Here is a 25,141-nt window from a genome sequence, read left to right as displayed (position 1 = left end):
ATTTCCCGACAAGGCGACTTGAGCATGCATGCATCCCTATCATTCGGAACAGAGCTGAGGCAGTCCATTTTGTTTAATTTGCATGCTAGTTTCCTTACTTACTTAGTTAATTCGTTAATTAATTAATGTTGTGTAATAATTAGTTTAATTAGCTTAGATTAGCTAGTTTGTTCTGTACTATTCATTCGGACCCTCCGAGGAGGGCAATGTTGTAATAAGTGTGCGTGTGTGTGTGATGCATGCCTTTCAACCCCACGTCTTTCTCCCTTTTATTTACCAGCTTATGATGGTTAATTTAGGGCACGTTTCAATTAGCATACTTATGCTCGCATGTTTGCATCCATTTATCTGTCTTGAATGCACCGGGCTCGGCGCATCATACTAACTGCATTGTATTTCAATTCCGAGTTGAATACGTGTATCAGTTGTTGCATGTCATATGCCATTTTAGAATAACCGAGCCTATCTTAGGTGCATTTTTGCATGTGTTGCATTAGGCATTTCAATGTAGTTAGGATTCATGCATGATTTCTAATTAGCTTCTTTCTTTGGCTTGGAGTACTCGGTAAGTATTTATACTTTAGCATCCTTGCATGCGTGTGAGTGACTGCCATGATAGCATGCTTACCATGACGCTATTTGCTTATGTGATATAACTGCCTGAATGCCTGTGGGTAAAGGTTGGGTTATTTGAATTGGAACAATTAACCAATTGAGAGTTTTAAGCCCACTTAAGAATGGCAAAATCATGTTTTCTTAAGCCCACTTGAGGGTGGCAAATCCACGTCTTAGCCTACTTGTGAGTAGCACCATCAAACCATCTTTCAAATAAACAAACATGAAATGTTTTGTTCCAACTCAAACGATCCAGTCTATGCTTGTATGTTGTGTGCATCACATAGTAATTCTAGGCTAATAACCGGAATAAGAGCACATAATGTTTTCAAAACTCGATATCATGGTTAGTAGAGGTCGATCTTTGATCGGGCGAGCGGGGGTACTCACGAAGTGACCTTCCCCAATCGTACCCAAGTTCCCGAGCCGAGGCAACTTTGGTGATGACGGACACGTGGCCTTAGACACGAGTCAGGGTTTTCTAAATTCCCCCAAAATAAAATATTTAGGTGGCGACTCTATATCTGACAAAGCAATCCATGTTTGGCATTTCTTTCTAAAAATCAGTTTTTCAAACCGATTTGCCGGATTTGGACTCTTTGATGATTCATCGGTCTTGCATTGCACTCCGCGAGATTAGATACAGGACCGTGACATTGAGTTCAAATTGTAGTAAGCCCCAATGAACAAAGCGGGATTTTCCCGAGACGTTCGGGGACGTCTACATGGAGCTTCTATTTAATTAACTTGTCAAAGCTGAACTATCTCTACAAAGTGTTTCGTGCCTACCCCACGTGCTGGCCTTGACATATCACCTGAAAATGGTAAACAACTATAAGCACATGGCAGAGTGAGACATATTATACTAAGAGTATAAGGGCATAAAATTCACCATGGATAATTATTGGCTAAACAGAGCTTGATATTAAAATACAGAATATATAATACAGAGATCAAATACGAAAATCATATACATAATCATAACCACGGTACAGAACGGAACAGAACAGAACATATGTATGGACTCAAGAGATGGCTCATACGAACTCTAGAGGTGGCTCACACCATAGTGTAGCACTTAGTTCCGTGTAGCACTTTGCTCCACACCAGAAGTCATAACCACGGTACAAAATCGGACAAATGTATGGACTCAAAAGGTGGCTCGTACGAACTCTAGAGGTGACTCCCACTATAGTGTAGCACTTAGCTCCGTACAACACTTTGCACCATACCAGAAATTCAGAGGGTCAATGGATCCATCACAGATAGAGGGTCACAAAGTCACCAAACAGAAGCCAATGGTTATTTAAGTCCCCCAAGGGGTGGGACTCCCGTGGTGGTACTTACAAAATATAATTGTTTATAAGGTTATAGTCAAATATTCTTTAAAACATAAACAAACATATCTGTGGGTTTCATTTTCACAAATAGGGTTCATAAATTAAATCACGTAACTGAAATATTAATATAGTTTATAATAATTTATAAAACATAACTTGTATAAAATAAATATGGTAAGTCAAAACATACGTAAAATATATAATGGTAACTCAAGGTATAATATAACTCACTTTAACTTTAATACCTCACTCTTTCGTTCCACTACCAAAGACCTGCTTAGCTTCCATATTTTTCCCTCCATTTTATTCATTTCTTTCTCCTTCTTTTCTCTCCTTTCTTTCTTTCTTTCTTTATTTTTTTTTTCTTTTCCTCCTTTTCTTTCTTATTCTTCACCCCCGCAAATCCTCTCTTTTATAGAGAGATTGTCGTGGCCACCAAGCCAAGTTGCCACGTGTCGCCTTCCTATTAATCTCCATTAATTTAAGTTTATCCAAACTTAACTTAATTATAAATATTATATTTTGATCCTTTTTTATCTCTAAATTCTTAATCATTATATCATTTTATAAAATTACACATAATAATACAAAATAAATTATATATTTTCTTAACTATGATTAAATAATATTAGTATAAATTGTACATAATAATTAAAAATCTGGGTTGTTACAATCCCAAACAAACGTAGAATTCATATCCTATCCAACCAAATAGTCATTTCCTGACATATAATCCCATGACTAAATAAATATGGGATACATATCTTATCTAATCAAATAGTCTCAGGATTATGAATCCCATGATTACAATCCGATGGATTCCAATCCCTCGGTTCTTGTAATTTTAGAGTTGTGTTATGTGAAAACCCGCATTTAATTATTCTAAAAATAATAATAAATAAATAAATAACTTAATTAATTAATTAATTTTACCCAGAGTTTATTTGAAATATATATTAGTGTAAAGTTAGTTTTAAATTAACACAATTCAATCATTAACAAAGACATTATTAAGAATAATAATTTTGTAGATGTTCAATATTTGTTATTTATAAATTATTTTAAGAAGGATCCAGCATGATAATTATTCTTACTAAATAGCTTAATTAAATATTTTGGTGTATCTATTTTAAGCAACTCACACAAATACACAAATATAAAAAATAAAAAAAAAGAGCAGATTTTCGGTGGCAACTTTGCCACATGTTTGTTTGCATGTAAGTGTAGGAACCCTCACTTTGTTATGCTTCTTGAAATTGGAAGAGTGGAAGAGACCACCTGGGAGAATGATGAGAGAGAGAGAGAAACAGAGAGAAAAAAAAAAAAAAAAAAAGGGCTCAGCTTAATTATCTATATATACATATGTATGTTTACTCCTCCGGGCTAGTGAGGAGAATAGAGAGAAAAAAAAAAAAAGGAAGAAAATTCTATGAGTAACAAAGCAGTAGGAGAAGAAGAAGAGTGGGAGATTAAAGTTGCATATTTTCCTACCATTTCACTATTCTATTTCAATCCTACAGCTAAGTAAGAAAACCCTCTCAACCCTCTCATTTTTTTTTAATTGTTGAAATTTTCAGATTATATTCATATGATGAAATGACTAATTTATAGATAGACATTTTTATATATATGTATATAAATTTTGTAATGTGTATATCAAATATTTGAAGATATTGATAGTCTTAAAGTCATGGTATTATTATGGAAATATACTTGCATGTGTAGTTTATATCATTAAAGGGAGGATTGGAGATTTCTTTTTGGCCCTTGAATCTGTCATAAAAATTGTACGAATTTTTAGACAATTTTATACTCAAAATTTTGAGATGATTTCTTTTACAAAGTTGTTGAGAATGATATCTAGTTCATCCATATATTTTTGCAACAATTATCGAGTTTTTTACGAATTTATACAAAATTTTAATTAAATCTGGAGATGCAAGACAGATTTACTATATGTTTGAAAATTCATTAAAAATTCTATATCAAACCAAATTTGGTAATTTCTAAACAAAAAATGAAATCTGAGAAGTCTAGTTTCATAATAAATTTTTAGATTATGGAATTGATTTATAAATTTAAGTATGGAATTAATTTAAGAAAATGTGATAAATCTGTGTCATAAACTTTCTTGAAAATTTTTAGAATTATTTATAATTTATTTTTGGAAAATATTTTCTGAAAAATGACCATAACATGTTTATTGAGTATTCTGTAGATTTATATGAATTTTAGAGTTGTATAAGTAATTTATTTATAATTTTAATTGCGAGATATGCATTATGAAAATTCTAGCAGATTAAAGAGGAATCAAAAATTATCTTTTCAATTGTTTATTTGGACTAAAAAATTAATATTGTGCTAGTCTAATCTTGTAGATTAAAAATCTATGCATGTATGTAATTATGATTTATTGGTATCTAAATTATTATTTCATACCATGGTTTAAATAAATTATTTATTTAAATTTTGTACAATTATTTATTATTATGTGACATATATAATATTTTATGTTGGGAATTTTAATGAGTTGGTATAACATTATTTGTAATAAAAATTAGAATTATTTGTGATTAATATCAAAACTAACTGAAATGATTAACGGCATATACAAAGTTAACAATTAACGGTTAATACCAGCTGTTCAGGGTGAGTCTTGGTTTTAAAGAGTGTACAAAATTAAGGGTCGACGGTTAATGTCAGTTGTTCAAGGTGAGCCCTGATTTTGAGAATTCTCACGTAAATTGTATCGCGAAACCCTGAGATGGCAAAGGACTTATTTGAACTATTTTCGGTATTCGGTTTTGAAATAAGGGTGGATGTGCAGGTGGCACACAGGGAGGTTACGTACCCATGGCAGACCGTTTCCTTGGGGCAGACCACGGATGCCACTACTTGGGTATATAACTCCGGACGTGGGCATCCCTGGTAGTTACGGTTGGTAACACTTGAATATTTGACCAATGGGGGGTTTCAAATTAACCGTTGCCATACTTAGTGGTTGGTAAGTTAAATCTCTTTGGTGAGGTTTCGAGTGTCGCCTAATTTATTAGAATTATTGAAATTATTTTAATGGTTGTAATTTATATTTACAGTTATATTGTTATTTCATGTTTATAATCTCATTATTTTTCTCTTAAAAAGAATGGTAGGTTGGTTATGTTTTCTTACTGTGTTGCAAAACTCATGACATATATTTTTGTTGCCTTGGCGTTTTATGCCAGGTTTTGGCGAAGAAATAATTGAAGCTGAAATGGAGTTGACGCTAACATAGAGCCTTGGCTGACTTGAAACCAAGACTAGAGTCGAATAACTTTTATTATCTTACGTATTAGCTATTAAGGACCTTATAATTTCATTTGATGTTATATTTGGATAATTTTAAATTTTTATTTAATATTATTTGAACCTTTGTACGAGAATTGGAATGCCCTATTAAGATGTCAACTTTTTGGTTTATTAAGTCATTTTGTTTATTTAATTTCCCTTGATGTTCAAAAAATTTGGGACGTCACATGTTACTTGTGTCACTTTAGTTCTTGACCTTTCAATTGTTATAAATTTGACCGTGAATTTTAAATCTTATTCCAAAAAGAACAATTTAAGACACCATTGATCCATTTCAAATGCAAAATCGTCAATTTGATAAAATATAAACCAGTTTGATAAAAATAAATGTAAAAACAAAATATTTTTAAATTCTTAAAAAATATTTATACTCACCGAAGATAAAATTATATAAAAATAATAATTTTTCATATTTTTTTACCAATTTAATTTTTAGTATGTGTTTGGACGGTGATCATGTAATTTGTGATTTTTATTTGTTGATATTCTTTTATGGTTATTATGTAATATATGATTGTATTTATTGTTAATAGGAATTTTTTAGACGGTTATCATATAATTGATGGTTATTAGGCTTTTGATGTGTAATTAATATTTTAATATATGAAATTTTTTAGTTTTAAATTTTTTGATTTCATGGATTGGTTTAATAATAATATTAAAGTTGTTGCCGTATTTTACTTTTGAAAAATTAGAAACTAATTTAACAAAAAAAAATATTTTAAAAAATAACAAAATTATTTTTACCCTTCAAAAAGATAAGATTATATACAAATTATGTATTTTTATTATTATTTTTTTTGTTTCTTTAAAAAAAAAATCATAAAATATATTTTGAAAATCAAATCAAACATAACTTTAAAACTAATAAAATTCCAGCATTATTCATTAAAAAAATGGCGTTGCATTTCAAATAACATACAAATTAACTAACAAAAAATAAGTTGTATGACAGCTTTGCCCATTGAAATGGACTGTTTGCAAATGAAACATATTTGTTGTCCTTGTTTAGAACAATATTCAAAATTCATGATCAAGCGTATCACAATTGAAAAGTCATGAACCAAAATAACACAAGTCTCAAATTATAATAAGTGTACGAGCAAGAAATACACTTCGCGCCAACTTAAACACACTTCGCGCTGCGCTGCGATATCCCAATAGAGGTTGGGCCGAACTACTGGATTTTGAACCAACTTACAGACACAGTAGTAAACGAAAGACCAGGGTGACTGACTTTTTGTTGGAAGCCTCTCCTGAACCGGACCCAACCTTACCCCAAATCAATTTGATCCCTCTAACCGCTGAGCAAAAGATGGCCAATAAACGAGCTGTAAGGGCACTCCTGACCGAAACAAACCAGCCCGATGTACCACCAGCCAGTCAGACTCAGGAGACCGTGGTGGCCTTTCTATCCCATCAACCCTCATCATCTCGTCCAAGCAAGTGTGCTCGGACTTCCATAACCGAGCCACGCCTTGTCGACGAGGATGAAACCATGGTGCCTCGAACCACTTCACCAAGCCCCCCACCTGGGCGCTCAGACCGAGCTAGCTCCTCAAAGTGGGTACCAAAGATCACATTTCAGAACTGCGCTATCACGGATTCTGACTCAGTGGTCGCAGAAAAATACCACTTAATGGCCTTCAACCTTGCTAAAAACATTTGCCTCCCAGCCGACATGAGGCACCACGACCACCTAACCGAGTTGATGGCCCTTCGCTCGTCCACAAAATCAATGGTGCTGGTAAGTTGCTCCTTCACTTATTTTTCAGAAATTCTTACGACTTTTGGCTCGATTTTACTGAAAATTGTCTTACCATCCTTTTGTAGGCCATACAGAAAAACCACATCGCTCACAAGCGAGTGTTGGAACTTCGAAAAACCACCTAGGAAGCCATGGCCGAGGCTAATGAAAAGGCGGCCGAGCTAAAAGAGTCCCAACAGAAGATGGCCGAGCTAGGGACCGAGTTGGCTCGACTCACCGGGCTAGTTACCTCAGCTAATGCTGATAAACAAAAGGCCCTGGCCGTGATGAAAGATAAATACTTGCGCGAGCTGGCCAAGATCAATGGCAAGAAGAGCGCAGAGATTGCTAAGCTGAAGAAGAAGGCAGAAGATACGGAGGACGGGGGTTAGAAGGAGGGGGAGGCCACTTATATTAAGCAATGCGAGGCGGCCAAAGACCTATTTTTCAAATGTGGATGGAGGGCAGCCGTGACGCAGCTCGGTCACGGCACCGAGACCGAGGTCTTCAACCCTCCTTCTTATTTCATACCGAGTTCGATGGTGGAATATGCTGCTGCTATTCAGCAACAATTTCTAGAGAAGGAGGATGAAGATGAAGCTCCAGAAGACAACACTCAATCCGGTCGCCAGTCTATCTCCCAAACTCTAGAGGTCTCTATCCCACCTTTGCCAGCTGTGTCCGATGCTGTGCTTCCAACCGAGCTTAACCAGAGTGTGGTTGCCACAACCGAGCTACCTCTGGGCGAAGACCGGGTGGTTTTAGATGCTGACTTAGATGACCTGTTTGCTTGACTATGTACTTTTTTTCTTTTTTGCCTTTTGGAAAGAGAGACTATAACCGGGCTGAAGTCCCCCATTTTGTACTTTGACTTTGTATGATCAATGAAATCTCTTTTGTTCCTTCAACTGTCTGTTTGGTTTACTTCTGTGATATAATCTGAATGAAATAAATTCTCTGGCCGAGATATTTTATCCCGGTCTTATCTTTGCAATCTAGCTATCCATACCTGCCAACCTCTTCAGCCTAGATTCTTATCCCAACTGAAGAATAACAAGTGTTGGTTTTTCCAGCCAACCTCTTTAGCTGAGATCCTTATCTCGGTTGAAGAATAACAAGTGTTGGTTTTTTCAGCCAACCTCTTCAGCCTAGATCCTTATCTCGGCTGAAGAACAATAAATGTTGGTTTTTCCAGCCAACCTAGAGTAAAGTGTTTGGTTATTTCGACCAAACGTCCTGCAGCCTGAATCCTTATCCTGGGTTTAGGAGCGGTGTTGGTTTTTCAAGCCAACCTCTAAGTTGGTTATTCCTGCCAACCTAGAGTAAAGTGTTTGGTTATTCTGACCAAACGTCCTGCAGCCTGGATCCTTATCCTGGGCTTAGGAGGGGTGTTGGTTATTCTAGCCAACTTCTAAGTTGGTTATTCCTGCCAACCTAGAGTAAAGTGTTTGGTTATTCCGACCAAACGTCCTGCAGCCTGGATCCTTATCCTGGACTTATGAGGGGTGTTGGTTTTTCCAGCCAACCTCTAACTTAGTTATTCCTGCCAACCTAGAGTAAAGTGTTTGGTTATTCCGACCAAACGTCATGCAGCCTGAATCCTGGGCTTAGGAGGGGTGTTAGTTTTTCCAGCCAACCTCTAAGTTGGTTATTCTTGCCAACCTAGAGTAAAGTGTTTGGTTACTCCGACCAAACGTTCAGCAGCCTGGATCCTTATCCTGAGCTTAGCTGAAGAGAGTCCAAAGTTGGTTATTCTGGCCAACTATGCTTACAATGCGCCTAACTCACTAAAACACTCTTTTACAAAAGGAAACAACTATACTGAAAAGAAACTACTTGTTTTATTAAGAAAGAAAAAATTACAAATACTTGAAAGAATAAGCTAAAAATAAAATAGTTTGAGATTGGCAGTGTTCCATGGCCTGGGAATGGTTTTGCCGTCCTCGTCTTCCAAGTGGTATGCCCCTTTTCCTGCTAATCCAACTACCTTGTAAGGTCCTTCCCAATTAGGCCCTAACTTGCAATCTCCGGGTACCAGGGTGTTCCCCATTACTTTACGCAGTACCCAATCTCTGATTTTGAATTGCTTTGGATATACGGTCTTGTTGTATTTCCTGGATAACTCCTGTTGGTATGAAGCGATATGAACCAGTGCTCTTTCTCTTCTTTCTTCTGCAAGGTCGAGCTCTAATGCGATGGCTTCTCCATTTAAGTCTGGATCAAAATTTTCGCTTCGAATGGTAGGGAGGCCAACTTCCAGTGGGATTACTGCTTCCATGCCGTAGGCTAATGAGAATGGCGTTTCTCCCGTTGATCGTCGATGTGTGGTATGGTAAGCCCATAAAACATGGGGAAGCTCCTCAACCCACTTTCCTTTTGCTTTCTCTAACCTTTTCTTCAATCTATCCAAGACAACTTTGTTTGATGCTTCTACCTGGCCATTTGCTTAGGGGTATGCCGGTGTAAAATTGTAGAATTCTATCTTGTATTCCTCACAAAAGCCTCTAAAAATTTTGCCGTCGAATTGAGTGTCGTTGTCTGATATTAGCACCTTAGGTATGCCGAACCGAGTGATGATATTCTGCCAGACGAACTTTTTCACATTTGTCTCCTTTATTGATGCTAGTGTTTCTGCTTCCACCCACTTTGTGAAGTAGTCTGTTGCTGCAAGAAAGAACTTTCTGCTGCCAGGTGCCATTGGAAGTGGTCCTACTATGTCCAAGCCCCACATTGTGAAGGGTCATGGGCTAATTAAAGGTAGAAGCTCTCTGGCTGGCTGATGAATTTGGTGTGCGAACTTCTGACATTTCTCGCACTTCTTGACATACTTCTCCGAATATGCTTGCATGTAAGGCCACCAATATCCCTGCGAAATTGCTCTGTAAGCCAATGATCTTCCTCCTTGATGGCTGCCGCATACGCCTTCGTGAATCTTGAACAGGAATGCTTCGACCTTGCTGGGATAGACGTACTTCAGGTAAGGTCCTGTGAAGGATTTCTTGTACAAGGCCATTGATGGGGAGAGCCAAAATCGCTGTGACTTTGCTCTTATCTTGTTGGCCTCCTCCTTCTCTTCGGGTAAAATGCCGTCTTTTAGGAACACTATGATGGGATCCATCCATGAAGGGCCTAGTTCGGCGCAACATATTTTTTCTACTTCAGGTTCTTCAATGCTTGGTCTGGGTAGGAAGTCGATCAGTAGTGGATGTGGGATGGATGTATCTGCCATTGAAGCAAAACCTGCTAGTTCATCTACTCTGTTGTTTTCTTCTCTGCCAATCTGCTCTATCTGCACTACTTCGAACTTCATGATCTATTTTCTAACTAACACTTGGTACTCAGCCATCCTTTCATCTTTTGCTTCGTAGTCACCTGAAATTTGGTTTACCACCAACTGTGAGTTACTGTAAACCATTAGCTCGGTGGCCTTCATGTAGAGTGCTGATTTTAGTCCTGCTAGAAGCGCTTCATACTCCGCTTCGTTGTTTGATGCTAGGAAGCCAAGGTTGACTGTCTGTTCCATTACTAGGCCATCCAGTGAGATGAGGACTATGCCGAGTCCTGCACCGTGCCTATTGGATGCTCCATTCACAAAGAGCTTCCACATCTCTCCAACGAACAGCTTCCAGCAAGTAGAGGGATCGGGTGATGCCTTGGGGTCCTAAGTGTTGTTGGTGTTTTCTTCAAAGTCCACACTTACTGTTTGCCCCTCGCTATTTGATTGTACCAAGTCTGTATTTGTTGATAGGTCTTTGCTTGGTGTAGCATGGGTTGCTTCTTTCTTCCTTTGCTTACTCTGGTCTGCCTTAGGATCTGATTGGGTATCCTGTACCAGGGGTTGCATTATTCCGGCGACAATTTTCATCCCCTTGGTTATATCAGTCGAGTCCACTGGGCATATGTGATGACTTCCTGGAGTGAATTCTGCCACAAAGTCTGCCAAGGCTTGGGCTTTTTATCGCGGTTTTGGGTTGAAACTTGACGTCGAACTGTCCCAACTCGACTGTCCACTTCAAGACTCATCCAGAAAAGTTCGCCCTCTCAAACAAAGTTTTTAATGGAAAAGCTGTGAGAATGATTATTGTGTGGGCGTGGAAGTATGCGGCAATTTTCTTGATGTCATCATCAAGGCTAAGGCCAATTTTTCGAACGGTAAGTACTTGGTTTCTGCGCCCAGCAATGTCTTGCTGACATAAAAGATGGGCAGATGTTTGATTCCTTCCACTCGGACCAATACTGTGCTGATTGTGTGCTGTGAAACTGCTAGGTACAAGAATAGTTCTTCTCCAGGTATTGGGGTCACTAGTAACGGCGGAGAAGACATGTATTCTTTCAAACTTTCTAGGGCGCGGTCGCATTCTTCATCCCACTCAAATTTGGCCTTTAATACTTGAAAAAATGGTCGACATCTGTCTGACGACCGACTTATGAACCGGTTGAGCGCGGCTGCCATACCAGTGAGATGCTGTACTTCTTTTACTGAGTTGGGCCTCTCTAGATCTTGAATTGCTTTGATCTGAGAAGGGTCTGCCTCTATACCTCGGTTGGTCACCAGGAAACCTAGGAATTTGCCAGATCCTACGCCGAACGCACACTTGGATGCATTAAGGCGTAGCTTGTGCTTCTTCAGGATCTGAAACATCTCACCTAGGTTCCTGAGATGGTCATTCTTATCATTGCTCTTGACCACCATGTCGTCGATGTAGGCTTCCATTGTTCTGCCTAACAATGGTTCGAACATCTTGGTAACCATCCGTTGGAATGTTGCCCCTATGTTCTTAAGGCCAAAGGGCATGACCTTATAACAATATAGTCCTCTTGGCGTCGTAAAAGATGTGACCTCCTAGTCTGGCTCATACATGGCGATCTGATGGTAACCTCTGTACGCATCAAGAAAGCTAAGACGATTGTGTCATGCCGTCAGATCTACCAGTTGGTCTATCCATGGAAGAGGAAAGTTGTCTTTTGGGCATGCCTTGTTGACCGTTTTGTAGTCCACACAGACACGCCATTTTCCATTCTTCTTAGGCACCACTACTGTATTGGAGATCCATCTGGGGTAGTGCACCTCTCTAATAGCTCCTGCTTCTAGCAGGTTTTCTACTTCTTCCGCCACTATTTCGGCATGGCGGAGTATCGATCTGCGAGTGCACTGTATAATTGGTCTGGCAGTTGGGTGGACATTCAATTGGTGACAAACGAAGCTTGGGTCAATGCCAGGCATGTCATACGGCATCCAGGCAAACACTTCGATGTTAGAGGTTAAGAATTCCATGACCTCTATTCTCTCAGTGCTGGACATAGATGAGGCAAGCAAAAAGAACTTATCTGGGTTCTTTTCATCTATTCTTACCTGTACCAAGTCTTCCACTACCTTCTGTTCAGTGGCTTTGCCAACATCCGCAAACAATTCATTACTCTCGGGCTCTTCCACTATCTGAACAAAATCCTTGGCAGCTCGGTTGCCATTTACTATGACAAAGCATTGCTTGGACATAATTTGGTCTCCATAGACCTCTTCAATTACTCTGGCTTCGTTGGGGAACCGCATTACTTGATGGTAGATTAACGCTACCGCTCTCATGGCATGTAGCCATGTCCTTCCCAAGATTATGTTGTAAGTGAAGGGCACTTTCAATACCCAGAATTCCACTTGTTTAGTCATGCTTCCTGCTCTGACTGAGAGGATTATCTTGCCGACTGGCCACTCTAGCATTGAGTTGAACCCGATCAGGGGAGATACGGCAGGTGCCAAGTCTTTGTCCTTCAGTTTTAGTTATTTGAAGGTTTCGTAATACATTATCTCGCACGAGCTTCGTTGGTCGATCAAAATCAGTTTGATGTTGTAATCCATGACGCGGAGTGTGACAACCAGTGCATCATTGTGAGGACAATATATCCTTGTCAAGTCTCTATCTGAGAAGGATATGACGTTCGTGGCTTCTATTTTTTCCTTTTTGATGGTAGGTTGCGCACTCAATACCTCCCTTAAGTGTTCAGCCTTCTTGATCGTTCTCCTGAGCTCACATACTCGCTCAGGTTCGAATACCCCATGTATTACATTAATCACGCCTTGAGGTGGGGCGTCGATCGGCATTCCGTCTGGGTGATCGTGGTTCTAGGGGCTTGGCTGTGTCCCTCCTTCTATGTACCGGTCCAGGTGACCAACTGCCACTAACTCCTCCAAATATTGTCTCAACGGTGTGCAATTTTCAGTGTGGTGCCCCTTTTCTTTATGGAAGGTGCACCGGGATCTTTCGTCATAGTCCTTTTGCGTTTTTCCCAGCTTAGCTGGCCATCTGACGAAAGGTTCATCACGTATCTCGCTGAGAACTCAGTAGATTGGTTTCTTCAATACCGTAGTAATGGCAGTGCGGACTCTCAACCAGCTTTTATCTCGGTCTTCTTCGTTGTCTCGCCTGCCTCGTCCATTCTTGCTTGGAGGTTCTACCGTGTTCACTTTTGCCGTAGTCTTCTTATCTGGCGCTGCTGTTGCACCAGATTTTGCCTTAGCATAGGCGTCATCCTCCTCCACCTGAATATGTTGGTGCACCTTCTCCATCAAGGCTTCCATCGTGAGGGGTGGCGTCATAGTAATTGAATCCCTCAACCTGTTTCCGACTGGAAGTCCTCTTTTGTATTGTGCGATTGCGAGATTTGTGGGACAATCTCCTATCTGGTTGAAGGTCTCCCAATAACAACTGTTGTAGGATCTCAACGTCTCCTTGTCACCCATGTCAATGGAGAGTAGCTGATCGATCTCCACTAGCGTCTTGGTGTTCGTTCTAAATCTTGTCACGAACGCCTCCGCTAACTGCGCCCAGGAGGCTATGCTACCTTCTGGTAGCCTTTCGAACCAGGTTAAACCTAGGTCACCAAGGCTAGATGGGAATAGGATGCACATCAAAACCTCGTTCCGCCGGTATATTGCCATGACCTGGCGAAAGTGACTTAGGTGCATGTAAGGGTCTATCTTCTCCTCGTAAGTCGTAAATTTAGGCTGGATGAAGCCTGAAGGTAAGGGTGCGTTCTCAATCGCCGGAACGAACGGCGAGCTATGTAGCCTTGCCAATGCTTTATCTGTTGGTTCGTATGCAAGGAGCGGTATTGACATTCCAACCTCGACGCTTCCATGCGTCCGAGGAGCCAACCGCTGAAGGGCTGAAACTCTGTGCGGGTCGCATGCCCTGGCATTCTCCTTCCGTCGTGTTCTTTCTTCCAGCACGGTCCGTAAGTCGGACGACCTAGGCAACTCCGTTTGCCTGGATGATGTCTGGTGCGTATGTGAAGGCCGATAGGTGCTTCCCTTAGTGTAAGACCTCAATGATCTCGTTTTCTCAGACCTGGAGTAACGAGTTCTTGAAGTCCTTGATTGAGTGTCGCCTGTTCTGAGGCTCCTACTCTCTGCTTGCGATGGCGTGGTATGCCTACCACGATCTTCTGAGCGGCGAGGAGGCGTATTGTTTTTACGCCCCTCTCCTGTCGCCACCACTTTCCCTTTTAGTTGGCACTTTATCAATTCCATGTCCCCCGCCATCTTCCTGATTAGCTCGTCCTGCTCCTTTACCCGATCCTCCAAAACTTTAGGGTTGATCCTTCGCTTTTGCCTATCGAGACTTGATGAGCGGCGGGGGTTGTTACCCCACCTCCCCCTTGCATCCCTTCGGGGATTCTGTCGCTGGGGCTCTAAGTCTGCCATAAGAGGGATAGAAGGCAAACATTCGCGCCTCCCAGCTCCTTCTGGGGTTTGTCCGTCAATGGCAGACTACGGCAACTCTTCATTGTGTGCCATTACTTCTGATTAGCGAGGATAATTTGATTAAGAGGTTTGTTCTTTCTATTTATTCCCACAGACGGCGCCAATTGTACGAGTAAGAAATATTCTTTCTCGTATAATCCTGTTGATCAAGTCTGCGCTCCTTCGTACAACGTTGCTTTACTCCCTAAAAACACAAACGTGAGCTAGCCGGCGGGTGTGTGCCGGATACCTCTCTGATGCCTAAGTCAGCGAAATAAACAAATAGACAAAAAACTCTATGTATTCGGGAATCAAAGTTGAGTTACCTCTCCATAGGTGATGTTATGAGCTTTTATAGGTTCCATGAGGCACAATCCTAGTAGGACTCTTACTCCTCCATGTAGAGTCCTCATAGGAATCACATTCCTGAAAGATAATGTTTATCCTTCAACACCCCCATCACTGCTTAAACCAAGTGAGATGGTCTTACCATGGTTGGACGTCAATACGACCGAGATAACATGGCCACGCTAAAGCCGCAGACTAGACCGAGCCCCAACTAGCTCGGTTCTTCCTTTCACTGTGCGTGTACCTCGGTTGACATATTCCAACTGGGTTGTCTGAAACTGGACTGATCACATTGAGCTTGGACCGAGCTAACCAATAGCAAGGTTCTGAGGAAAGCTCAACATACTTAGGCCCAACATAGTATGACCGAGCTAACTATCACCGCGCCAACCGTGGTGACCGAGCTAACCACCAAGCTCCTTCGGACCAGACTATTTGCAAGGCTCTTTTGGACCGGACTAATTACAAGGCCCTTTTACTCTGTCCTTCTTACCGTGGCCCACAAAATGGCCCATTTACCCAGCTCGGCCCAATTTATATATAAATGACCCTTTCAATAACTATTAATGTAATTTGCCCAAGTTTTAAAATGCTTATTTTGTCCCAATACATTTTGAGAATGTTGATATGTGAAATGAGCAAGATTTATAAATAAGTAAGTTTGGCCAGTATAACCAGCCTATGAGTCTCTTTATATTATTTACATAGCACAAAGCTTTGTTCACTAATCTCAAAACAATGTTTTCAAATTATTATTATTATTATTATTTTTGTTATAAGCAAATCTTCCCACTCTCACATAGGTCCAAAGTAATGTCACTCGCAAAGATCACCAAGATGTTATATTGTATATTTCGAGTAAGAGACTATAACTTGAGAACTTGCATTAACCATCAAAACAAGTTCCACTAAAGTCAGGATTCGTGTAACGGAGGAATATCGAACCCACACCAAGTGTTGTGGCAACAAAAACTTCAAATTTAACCTCATAGTTAACTACGCTACACCCAATAAATTAGCTTAATGAATTTTAAACTTGAGACTTGGGGTCTTAACCCAAGCCTTTACCAAGCCTTAGGTTTGTTTTTAAACATCATACAATCAATTAAACCGATGATCGATTTTGTTTCCTAGATGAACCAACTTCCAAGAGAAAAAAAAACAAAGGTATTTTCTGAAAATTGCTTGGATGGTCGTTCTGTCACGACCCAACCCCAGGGACTTACGGTTGGAATCGCAACTTACTAACTTATCTTATTTGTAGCAAATTAAACTGCGCAAGCGGAAGTAAAAATAATGAAATGGAAAATTTACTTCATTTTACTATTTAAGAAAAAGAAAATACATCTATAGGGCTTTAGTTATTTTATTATTCAGTGACCGGCCTCGAGTAGAACAAAAATGGAGCAAAACTAAAAAAAAAAAAAAGATAAAAAAAAAGAGGTTCAACAACAATCCATGTGCGAGTTCTACTTTGTGGGGTTATGGGTTTCCGCTACATTTCGTCACCTGAAAGGGAAACAACTATAAGCACACACTAGAGTGAGAAATATTATGGCATGAGTATAGGGAATACAAAATAACCATGAATAATTAGTTAAGCTAAAATATTTACATAATTTAATTTGAAATAACAATTTTATTTAAAGTGGCAGCATACTGAAATACATAAATCATGTAAATGAATAATCATAACCATGGTACAAAACAGAACAGAACAGAGGTCACAGAAGTGACAGTCAGAACAGAGGTCAATGGATCCGTGACAAACAGAGGACCATGAAGTGGCCAAACAGAGGCCAATTGCTATTTAAGTCCCTCAAGGCGTCGGACTCCCGTGGTAGTACTTATAAAACATAATTGTTTATAAGGTTATAGTCAAATATTCTTTAAAATATAAACAAACATATCCATGGGTTTCCTTTTAAGCAAATGGGGTACAGAATAAAATCACGTAACTGAAATGTTTATATAATTTATAATAGTTTATAAAACATAACTTGTATAAAATAAATATGGTAAGTCAAAACATACATAAAATATATTATGGTAACTCAAGGTATAATATAACTCACCTTAATATTAACCCTTAACCTTACTCCACTAACACAACCTTTTTACTATAAGCTTCTTACTCCAGTATTCACGTACCTCTCTCTCGTTTTTCTTTTTTTCTTGGCTAATCCTAATTCCACAGCACCTTCCTTCCTATTTATACACACGGCTAGCGGTGATGACTCACCTGTCCATGATGGCCTACGTGATGAATCACTCCCCTCTCCTAGCTTAGATGTATAGATGGCCTCCTTTTATTTCTTTAACAATATTTATAAATCTATTCATTAATGCTTAATATATTTGCAAATCTATTCCTAATTATTCAGATTCGGAAATCCAATATCGTCATTAATTAAAGATCTGATATCGTTTATATATATATATATTTATTACATTTATTATATTTATCTATTTATTTATTTACTATTTTTAACTTTAATTTGACCCAATTAGTATTAGAATTTCATATTTCTGTTAATTTGGCCCCAAATAAAAATCCCTAATTAATTTCATATAACCCAGTGCCAAATTAGATTCTATATTTATTATTAATTATTTAAAAATATATTATCACATGCACCCACAATTATATATAACTATAAATATTTATGTGGCGTTTAATTAAACGTTCAGGGTGTCACATTTCTCTCCTCCTAAATAGAAGTTTGTCTCCAAACTTGACGTACCTTAATTTTCGAAGAGGTGTGGGTATTTGGTTCGCATTTAACTCTCCGTTTCCCACGTAGCTTCTTCGATGCGATGATTTCGCCATAAGACCTTGACCAACGGTATGGTCTTGTTTCGGAGAATTTGGTCATGACGATCGATAATCTATATTGGTTGTTCTTCATATGAGAGATCTTCTCGAACTTCCAAGTTCTCATAGTCGATGACATGTTTTGGATCTCGGAGATACCATCGAAGCATTGAAACGTGAAACACGTTGTGGACATAAGATAACTCAGGAGGTAGTGCAAGGCGATAGGCTACAGGACCAATTCTTTCCAGTATCTCAAATGGCCCGATGTAACGTGGGTTTAGCTTTCCTCGCTTTTTGAATCGGATCACTCATCTTGTTAGTGAGATTTTGAGAAACACATGATCCCCTACTTGAAATTCCAAGTCTCGTCTCCGAGTATTTGCATAACTTTTCTGGCGGCTCTGAGCAGTGCAAATTCCCTGTTGGATGAGTTGGATTTTCTCACTTGTGACTTGCACGATTTCGGGGCCTAACAATTTCCTGTCCCCGACTGCCGTCCAGCACAGAGGTGATCGACATCTCCTTCCATACAGAGCTTCATACGGCGCCATTCCAATGCTTGTCTGATAGCTGTTGTTATAGGCGAATTCTACTAAAGGTAGGTGCTCATCCCAATTACCTTTAAGGTCCAACACGCATACACGTAACATATCTTCCAACGTCTGGATTGTTCTTTCGGATTGCCCATCGGTTTGTAGATGATAGGCCGTGCTAAACTTCAGTGTAGTTCTCAAATCTTCTTGCAATTTATTCTAGAAGTGAGACACGAAACGAGGGTCTCGGTCAGACACGATCGAAACTGGGATACCATGCAAACGAATAATCTCCTTGATATATAAAGTGGCAAACTTATTCAGAGAGTACATGATTTTGATTGGTAGAAAGTGTGTTGACTTTGTCAATCGGTCTACTATAACCTATATTGCATCATTCTTTGAAAAAGACTGTGGTAGCCCGATTACGAAGTCCATAGTAATGTGTTCCCATTTCCTTTCAGGAATAGGGAGTGGTTGCAGCAGCCCTGCAGGCCTCTGATGTTCCGCTTTAACACGCTGACAATGCAGACATTTGCAAACATGGCTTGCTATATCTCTTTTCATTCCGGTCCACTAGTAGTGTTAATTCAGATCATGGTACATCTTTGTGTTGCCAGGGTGGAATGCAAATCTCGAGTTATGAGCTTCCTCCAATAGCTTCTTCTTGAGTTCCGGGATGTCGGGTATGCAAATTCGATTCTGAAATTTCAGTATGCCACTGCTTATAATGAAATCAGGATCAGGCGTGTTTCCTTGTTCCTCGTACTTTTTCTTCAAAAGTTTATCTTCCCATTGGCGCGCTTTAATTTCTCCAATCAATGTAGGCTCCACGATTACATTGGTAAGCAACCCATTGATCTTGCGGGAAACGAGAGTACATGCCAAACTTCTCATCGTCTTTCGGCTCAATGCGTCTGCCACCACGTTAGCTTTGCCCGGATGGTGATGGATCTCTACATCATAGTCTTTTATGAATTCTAGCCACCCTCGTTGCCTCATGTTCAGTTCCTTCTGTGTGAACAGATATTTAAGACTCTTGTGATCCGTATAAATCTCGCAGGTTGTACTGTAGAGATAATGACGCCAGATTTTAAGGGCAAGGATTGCCGCAGCCAATTCCAAATCATGAGTTGGGTAATTCTTCTCATGAGTCTTTAGTTGTCGTGACGCATAAGCAATGACTTTTTCCGTTTTGCATGAGAACGCAACCCAATCCGTTGTATGAGGCACCACTATAGATTACGAACCCATTTGCTCCGGTGGGGAGTGTTAGTATAGGGGCTGACACAAGTTGCCTTTTTAATTCTTGAAAGCAACGCTCCTGTTTATCAGTCCATTCAAATGGTGTGTTCTTCTAAGTTAGATGGGTCAAGGGCAATGCTATTTTTGAGAAATCTTGCACGAAGCGTCGATAATAGCCAGCTAGACCCAAGAAACTTCAGATTTCTGACACATTAGTAAGTCGTGGCCAGTCCACGATTACTGTAACTTTTTGGGGTTCAACCGAGATGCCATCTTTGTTAATGACGTGACCGAGAAAGTGTACACTAGTGATCTAGAATTCGCATTTCTTCAACTTTGCATAAAGTTTATGATCACGTAGTGTTTGTAGAACCGTTCGCAAGTGTTGCCCATGGGCCTCTGGTGACTTGGAGTATATGAGGATGCCGTCAATGAAGACGATGACGAACTCATCAAGATAAGGTTTGAACACTCTGTTCATGAGGTCCATAAAGGCTGCTAGGGCATTTGTGACGCCAAAAGGCATGACGAGAAACTCGTAGTGCCCGTAACGGTTCTGAAGGCAGTTTTTTCAATGCTTTCCGTTTTAACTTTTAGTTGATGGTAGCCAGAACGTAAGTCGATTTTGGAAAATACTTGGGCGCTTCGAAGTTGATCGAACAAGTCATCGATTCGCGGCAGAGGATATCGATTCTTGATGGTAACCTTGTTCAGCTCCTGGTAATCGATGCATAATCTCATCGTGCCATCATTTTTCTTTACAAACAATACTGGAGCTCCCCAAGGTGAGGTACTAGGTCAAATAAAACCCTTGTCTAGGAGTTCCTGGAGTTGAGTCTTCAGCTCCTTCAATTTTGTCATCGATATGCGATAAGGAGCTTTTGATATAGGTTGTGTACCAGGTTGGGTTTCAATAGTGAATTCGATCTCCCGATCAACTGGAATACCGGGTAGATCTTCAAGAAAAACATCCGGAAATTCTCAAACTACCGGGATTACATCAATGGTGGGGGCCTCTTTTTGTGTATTGTAACAACCCTCATACTGTTTACCGATTAATGACTGATTGATTACCGTTAAACTGAACTGATTATGACTGATAACCGAACTGCTTAAAGTACTGAACTGACTGACCGAAATTGGAACTGAATTGAATGAGTACATCTGTTTGAATTGCATTTTATCTGTTGATTGTTTATCTGATCTGTTCATGTTTTAGTATGTAAACTGCTAATTGAAGGCCTTATCGGCGGCCGAATCCGAAATTGATTGATGTTTTATGATCATCATAATTAATGTGATTTTATGGTATATTTATTTGAAAACTGATTAGGTATGATCAAATTAGATTAAAATGAGTTAATTGCAAAGTTTACCGTAATTACCGTTTTGCCACCGAGTGGCCCACTACCTAGTTATGCTAGAGCCTTGCATACTTGACTCTAAACATCTCATAAGCTCCATTTCTTGCACACAAACCGACCATAGGGAGGCGAGAGGGAGAGAATTGGATTTCATGTTGAGATTTGGCTTAGACAACTTGGAGAATGGAAGGTTGATTGTTGATTTGTGGTTCTACACTTGTAATTGAAGCTCTAGGTAAGAGAATTCAACCTTTATTGATGTGTTTGAGCTTGTTCTTACATGATTCATGTTGGAATTGAAGATTGAGCCATGGATTAGTTCTAGCATGTTGACATAGAGCATAATTCATGCATGCATGTTTGAATTGTTGAGTTGTGAGTTGATTTCATGGTTAAATGGTACATGCATGTCCATAACTTTGTAATGGTCCATGTTTTCAACTTGTTTTTGGATCAATTGGCTCCTTAGAGCATCAAATTGGAGCTTCAAAATGATTTGAATTCATGCATGTTTGCATGTTCATATTGTTCTTGAAATTGGTTTGAAATTGGGTTTCAATTAAACACCCTTGGCCTTTGATTTCTCAAAATTGAGCTTTGAACCATGATATTCTATGTGTTTACCAATGTTTTCTGGAAATTCAGCCCAAGAGGTCGAGTTTTGAATTGTGAAAACCTGGTTTTGGCTTGGAGGTGCAATATGGAATTCCCAGATTTTGCACTTCCGCTCGAGCGGGGAAAGTGGCGCTCGAGCGTGGAATCCGAGCATCCAGTATTTCTCTGCACTGTTTTACAGTCCGCTCGAGCGGAGGATTATGTCTCAAGCTCGAGCGGGCGTCGAGCGGAGATTTCACCCATCCAGTACTTTTATAGTACGCTCGAGCGGGAAAGTTGACGCTCGAGCGTGTACCTTGTTGCATGACCGCTCGAGCGGGGAAACCTGTGCTAGAGTGGGACTCTGTTTTTCTGATAAATTCTGAAATTGCTTTTTGAGTACATTTTTGCATCCTCATCCCATCCTAGGCATTCTTAGACCTAGTTTAAGACATCTTGTTGAGGATATAGATGTAGAACACACCGAGGCAAATTAGGGGTTAAGTTATTATCTTTCCCAACTGTGTAGCTTAGTGTGTGTTCAATCTGTTAACTGTGTAGGGTTGGCGACTGGGGAGACACGCTCTAGCATACTGTAGCCCAAACTCTGTGAGTAACATCTGTGTAAAGATATGTTCACAAATGATTATCTTCTGAACAACTGAACTGTACTGTTTTCTAAACTGATTACTGTTAACTGAATGAATGTATGTCCTATATTTTGAACTGTATTGTGGCATCCTTAGCACCTACTATTTACTGTTACTGCGACAGAATTCTCTGTCGGTTCCCTGGTTGGAACCACTACTGTTACTGACTGATGGCTATCATTACTGCTCGGTCTTTTAAGACCTACTGTTTACTGTACTGTTATGCTAATGGGTGTACCACATATGACTGTACTGACTGAATGACTGAAATACTGCCTAAATGAACTGTTTTCATACTGTAAGGACATTCATTCCTAACCTCTTTACGCATTATGTTATTCACTGGGCTTTAGCTCACTGCTCATATATATATGTAGGTGTACAGGCACCAGACCGCGGCTAGAAGCGTCAGGATTACTCCAGTTTTGTCAAGCCAGCCTATATGCCTCACTGCGAGGTTCCGAGCCTATCGTGTCAAGGCTTAGGGGTGTTTTACAATTCCCCCTTCTGTACTGTCTTACTGTTCTGTATAGACTGAATGTTTACCGTACTGTTATGCAGGGATTGAGTCCCTAATCTGAATGATTGTAAATATTGTGCATACTGTTCTGTACTGTTTACGTATAAATGTATGAAAAGTCTTTTTACATACAGACTGTCACAACTCATTGGGCATTGTTTATTTACTGTTTTGGCTTCCGCCAGGCCCTGTACTCTGTTTTGCTGTACTACTGTTCTGCAGGCCTTCGGTAATCTCGGATTACTGGCCGGTTACGGGGCTAAACCCATAGGGCCGGGTTTGGGTCGTGACTCGATCACATAACAAATATAACTATCACAACCCCTTCTTAGAAGTTGTTGGGCTGTCATGGAGGATATAATACAGGGAGGGTTAGAAACTCCAGCCTCATCAAAGACAAGTTTGGGTTGGTTTGGTAACCTGAGGAAGACCTTTTTGGCTTTATAATCGATAGAGGCACGGTTGGCAGCCAGCCAATCCATACCTATGATCACATCAAAGTTCCCAATGTGGAGGGAAATCAAGTCTACGTATAAGGTTTTGCCTTTTAGGAATATAGCACAGGATCTGTACACATCTGTACTACGAGCAGACTTACCAGAAGGAAAAGACACAGACAATATATATCCCAATGGTTCAGGTGTTGATGCCAACTTGGAAGCAAAGTGTGGTGTGACAAAAGAATGAGTTGACCTAGAGTCAACGAGGACATGAACTAAATGATCACAAACAGAAAGTGTACCTGACACAACATCTTCGGTAATTTCTAGTTTTCCAGGTACCAAGGCAAAAGCTCGACATTGGCGATTTTGGTCCTTCTTTTTTCCTCCAGGTCCTGCAGGTCTCCTGACTGAGCCAGAGGGGTTGACTGTAGGATTAATCAGCTTTGGACAATCCCTCAGCAAGTGGCCAACCTGTCCGCATTTAAAACATGCTCCCGTGTCTCGATGGCATTATTCCCAATGAGCCCTCCCACAAGTGGGGCAATTTGGAATAGTGCCACCTCGGGGGTTGGTAAGACCTTGGTGGCCTGAGCTGGTTGTGCCTATATTCACATTTTTTATGAGGTACAACACCGGGTCTTCTGTTATCTCTTTCCCAGAATCGCTACTTGTGGCTTGATTCTCTGGAATGCGAGGCTTTAATTCCCTTTTCTGCAATGTACGCCCGGTCCACCACTTCTACATAGGTTGGCAATTTCAAGACCTCAAGCCTGTCTTTAATTCCAGCATCCAATCTTGCTTCAAATTTTCTTACTTTTCGAGTTTTGGTGGGAATGGCGTATGTTACAAACCGAGCAAGTTGTATGAACTTGCTTTCATATTCAGCTACTGTCATGGTTCTTTGCTTTAGATATATGAATTCGGATGCCTTCTATTCTCGCAATGAATCTGGAAAGTATTTTTCGTAGAATACTTCCAAGAATCTTGCCCAAGTCGTAATTTATTCTTTGACCAGAGTGAGAAGCCACCATTCCTGTGCATTGTCTTTGAAAGTGAAAGTGGCGAAAGTTACCTTTTGTCTCTCGGTGCAGGGTAGGGCATGAAAAATCTTTTCTATGTCTTTAACCCAAGCGTCTGCTATCATTGGGTCTGGACCGCCGGTAAATGTGGTGGGTTTCAGATCCTGAAACTGTTTTATGTTAGCCGGCTTTTCTCGCCGTTCCGGCATCCCATTGTTTATGTTAGTTTGCAAAGCTTGCAAAAAGCTAGTAACCGATCTTTCTATTATTTTTTCCACGATTCAGTGCCATTGACGGATGACTCACTTTCATTGCCATTATTAGCCATTCTACAAAGTAATAAACGAGGTATTATATTCCTAACACAACATATATATAAGCATATGTAGCGCAATCTATATTTATATAAAATACCAATTTTGTTTTTTTTTTTTTTTACAATCTATATTTATATGAAATGCCAATTTTTTAATTTTTTTACAATTCATATTACATCAGTCAGAATATGTTAGTGTCCCATCCCTGCGGTAAACAAAAACAAAAAGTCAACAAAAAGGGGATTAGAACACATCATGGTCAGCATACAAAAGATTTTCTGTTACCCAAATCTAGAGTGGTGGGTCAAATGGGCCGAAAAACCATGGGAAATAGTGCTGCATAAAAAGCTCAAATTCCTACCCCAACTGGACTACACCAAAACACACCCATGCTACCTGGACCGTGAAAATGGGGATGGACCGTATGTGTCCCACAAATGCTCGGTCGACAATCCAGCCAGGTGTTTCAACATATGACAGGTCATTATTAAAGTCAACATTT

General features: G+C 39.9%; 1 protein-coding gene across 1 annotated transcript; it reads right to left on the bottom strand.

Annotated features, from left to right (window-relative positions):
• Positions 1–20,530: 20,530 nt before the first annotated feature.
• Positions 20,531–24,531, bottom strand: LOC145822259 (uncharacterized). Its single transcript, XM_082918879.1, has 3 exons — positions 24,376–24,531; positions 23,225–23,774; positions 20,531–20,688 (listed from the first exon to the last, which is right to left on the bottom strand). Exons 1-3 carry the CDS (start codon positions 24,529–24,531, stop codon positions 20,531–20,533), a joined length of 864 nt encoding a protein of 287 aa, XP_082775005.1.
• Positions 24,532–25,141: the final 610 nt, after the last annotated feature.

Source organism: Camellia sinensis, chromosome 3, assembly GCF_055761805.1.
Source record: "Camellia sinensis isolate YWXY chromosome 3, ASM5576180v1, whole genome shotgun sequence".
NCBI lineage: Eukaryota > Viridiplantae > Streptophyta > Magnoliopsida > Ericales > Theaceae > Camellia > Camellia sinensis.
Note: the sequence above shows the minus strand (reverse complement) of the source record. Positions and strands in the feature narration are given on the sequence as shown.

Coding starts and splice junctions, on each gene's coding strand:
- LOC145822259 (XM_082918879.1), bottom strand. CDS start 24,531: ATGCCGGAACGGCGAGAAAAGCCGGCTAACATAAAACAGTTTCAGGAT. Junction 23,775..24,375: donor CCTGCACCGAGAGACAAAAG/GTAACTTTCGCC, acceptor AAATGCGGACAG/GTTGGCCACTTGCTGAGGGA. Junction 20,689..23,224: donor TGGAGTTTCTAACCCTCCCT/GTATTATATCCT, acceptor TTTTTCTTGAAG/ATCTACCCGGTATTCCAGTT.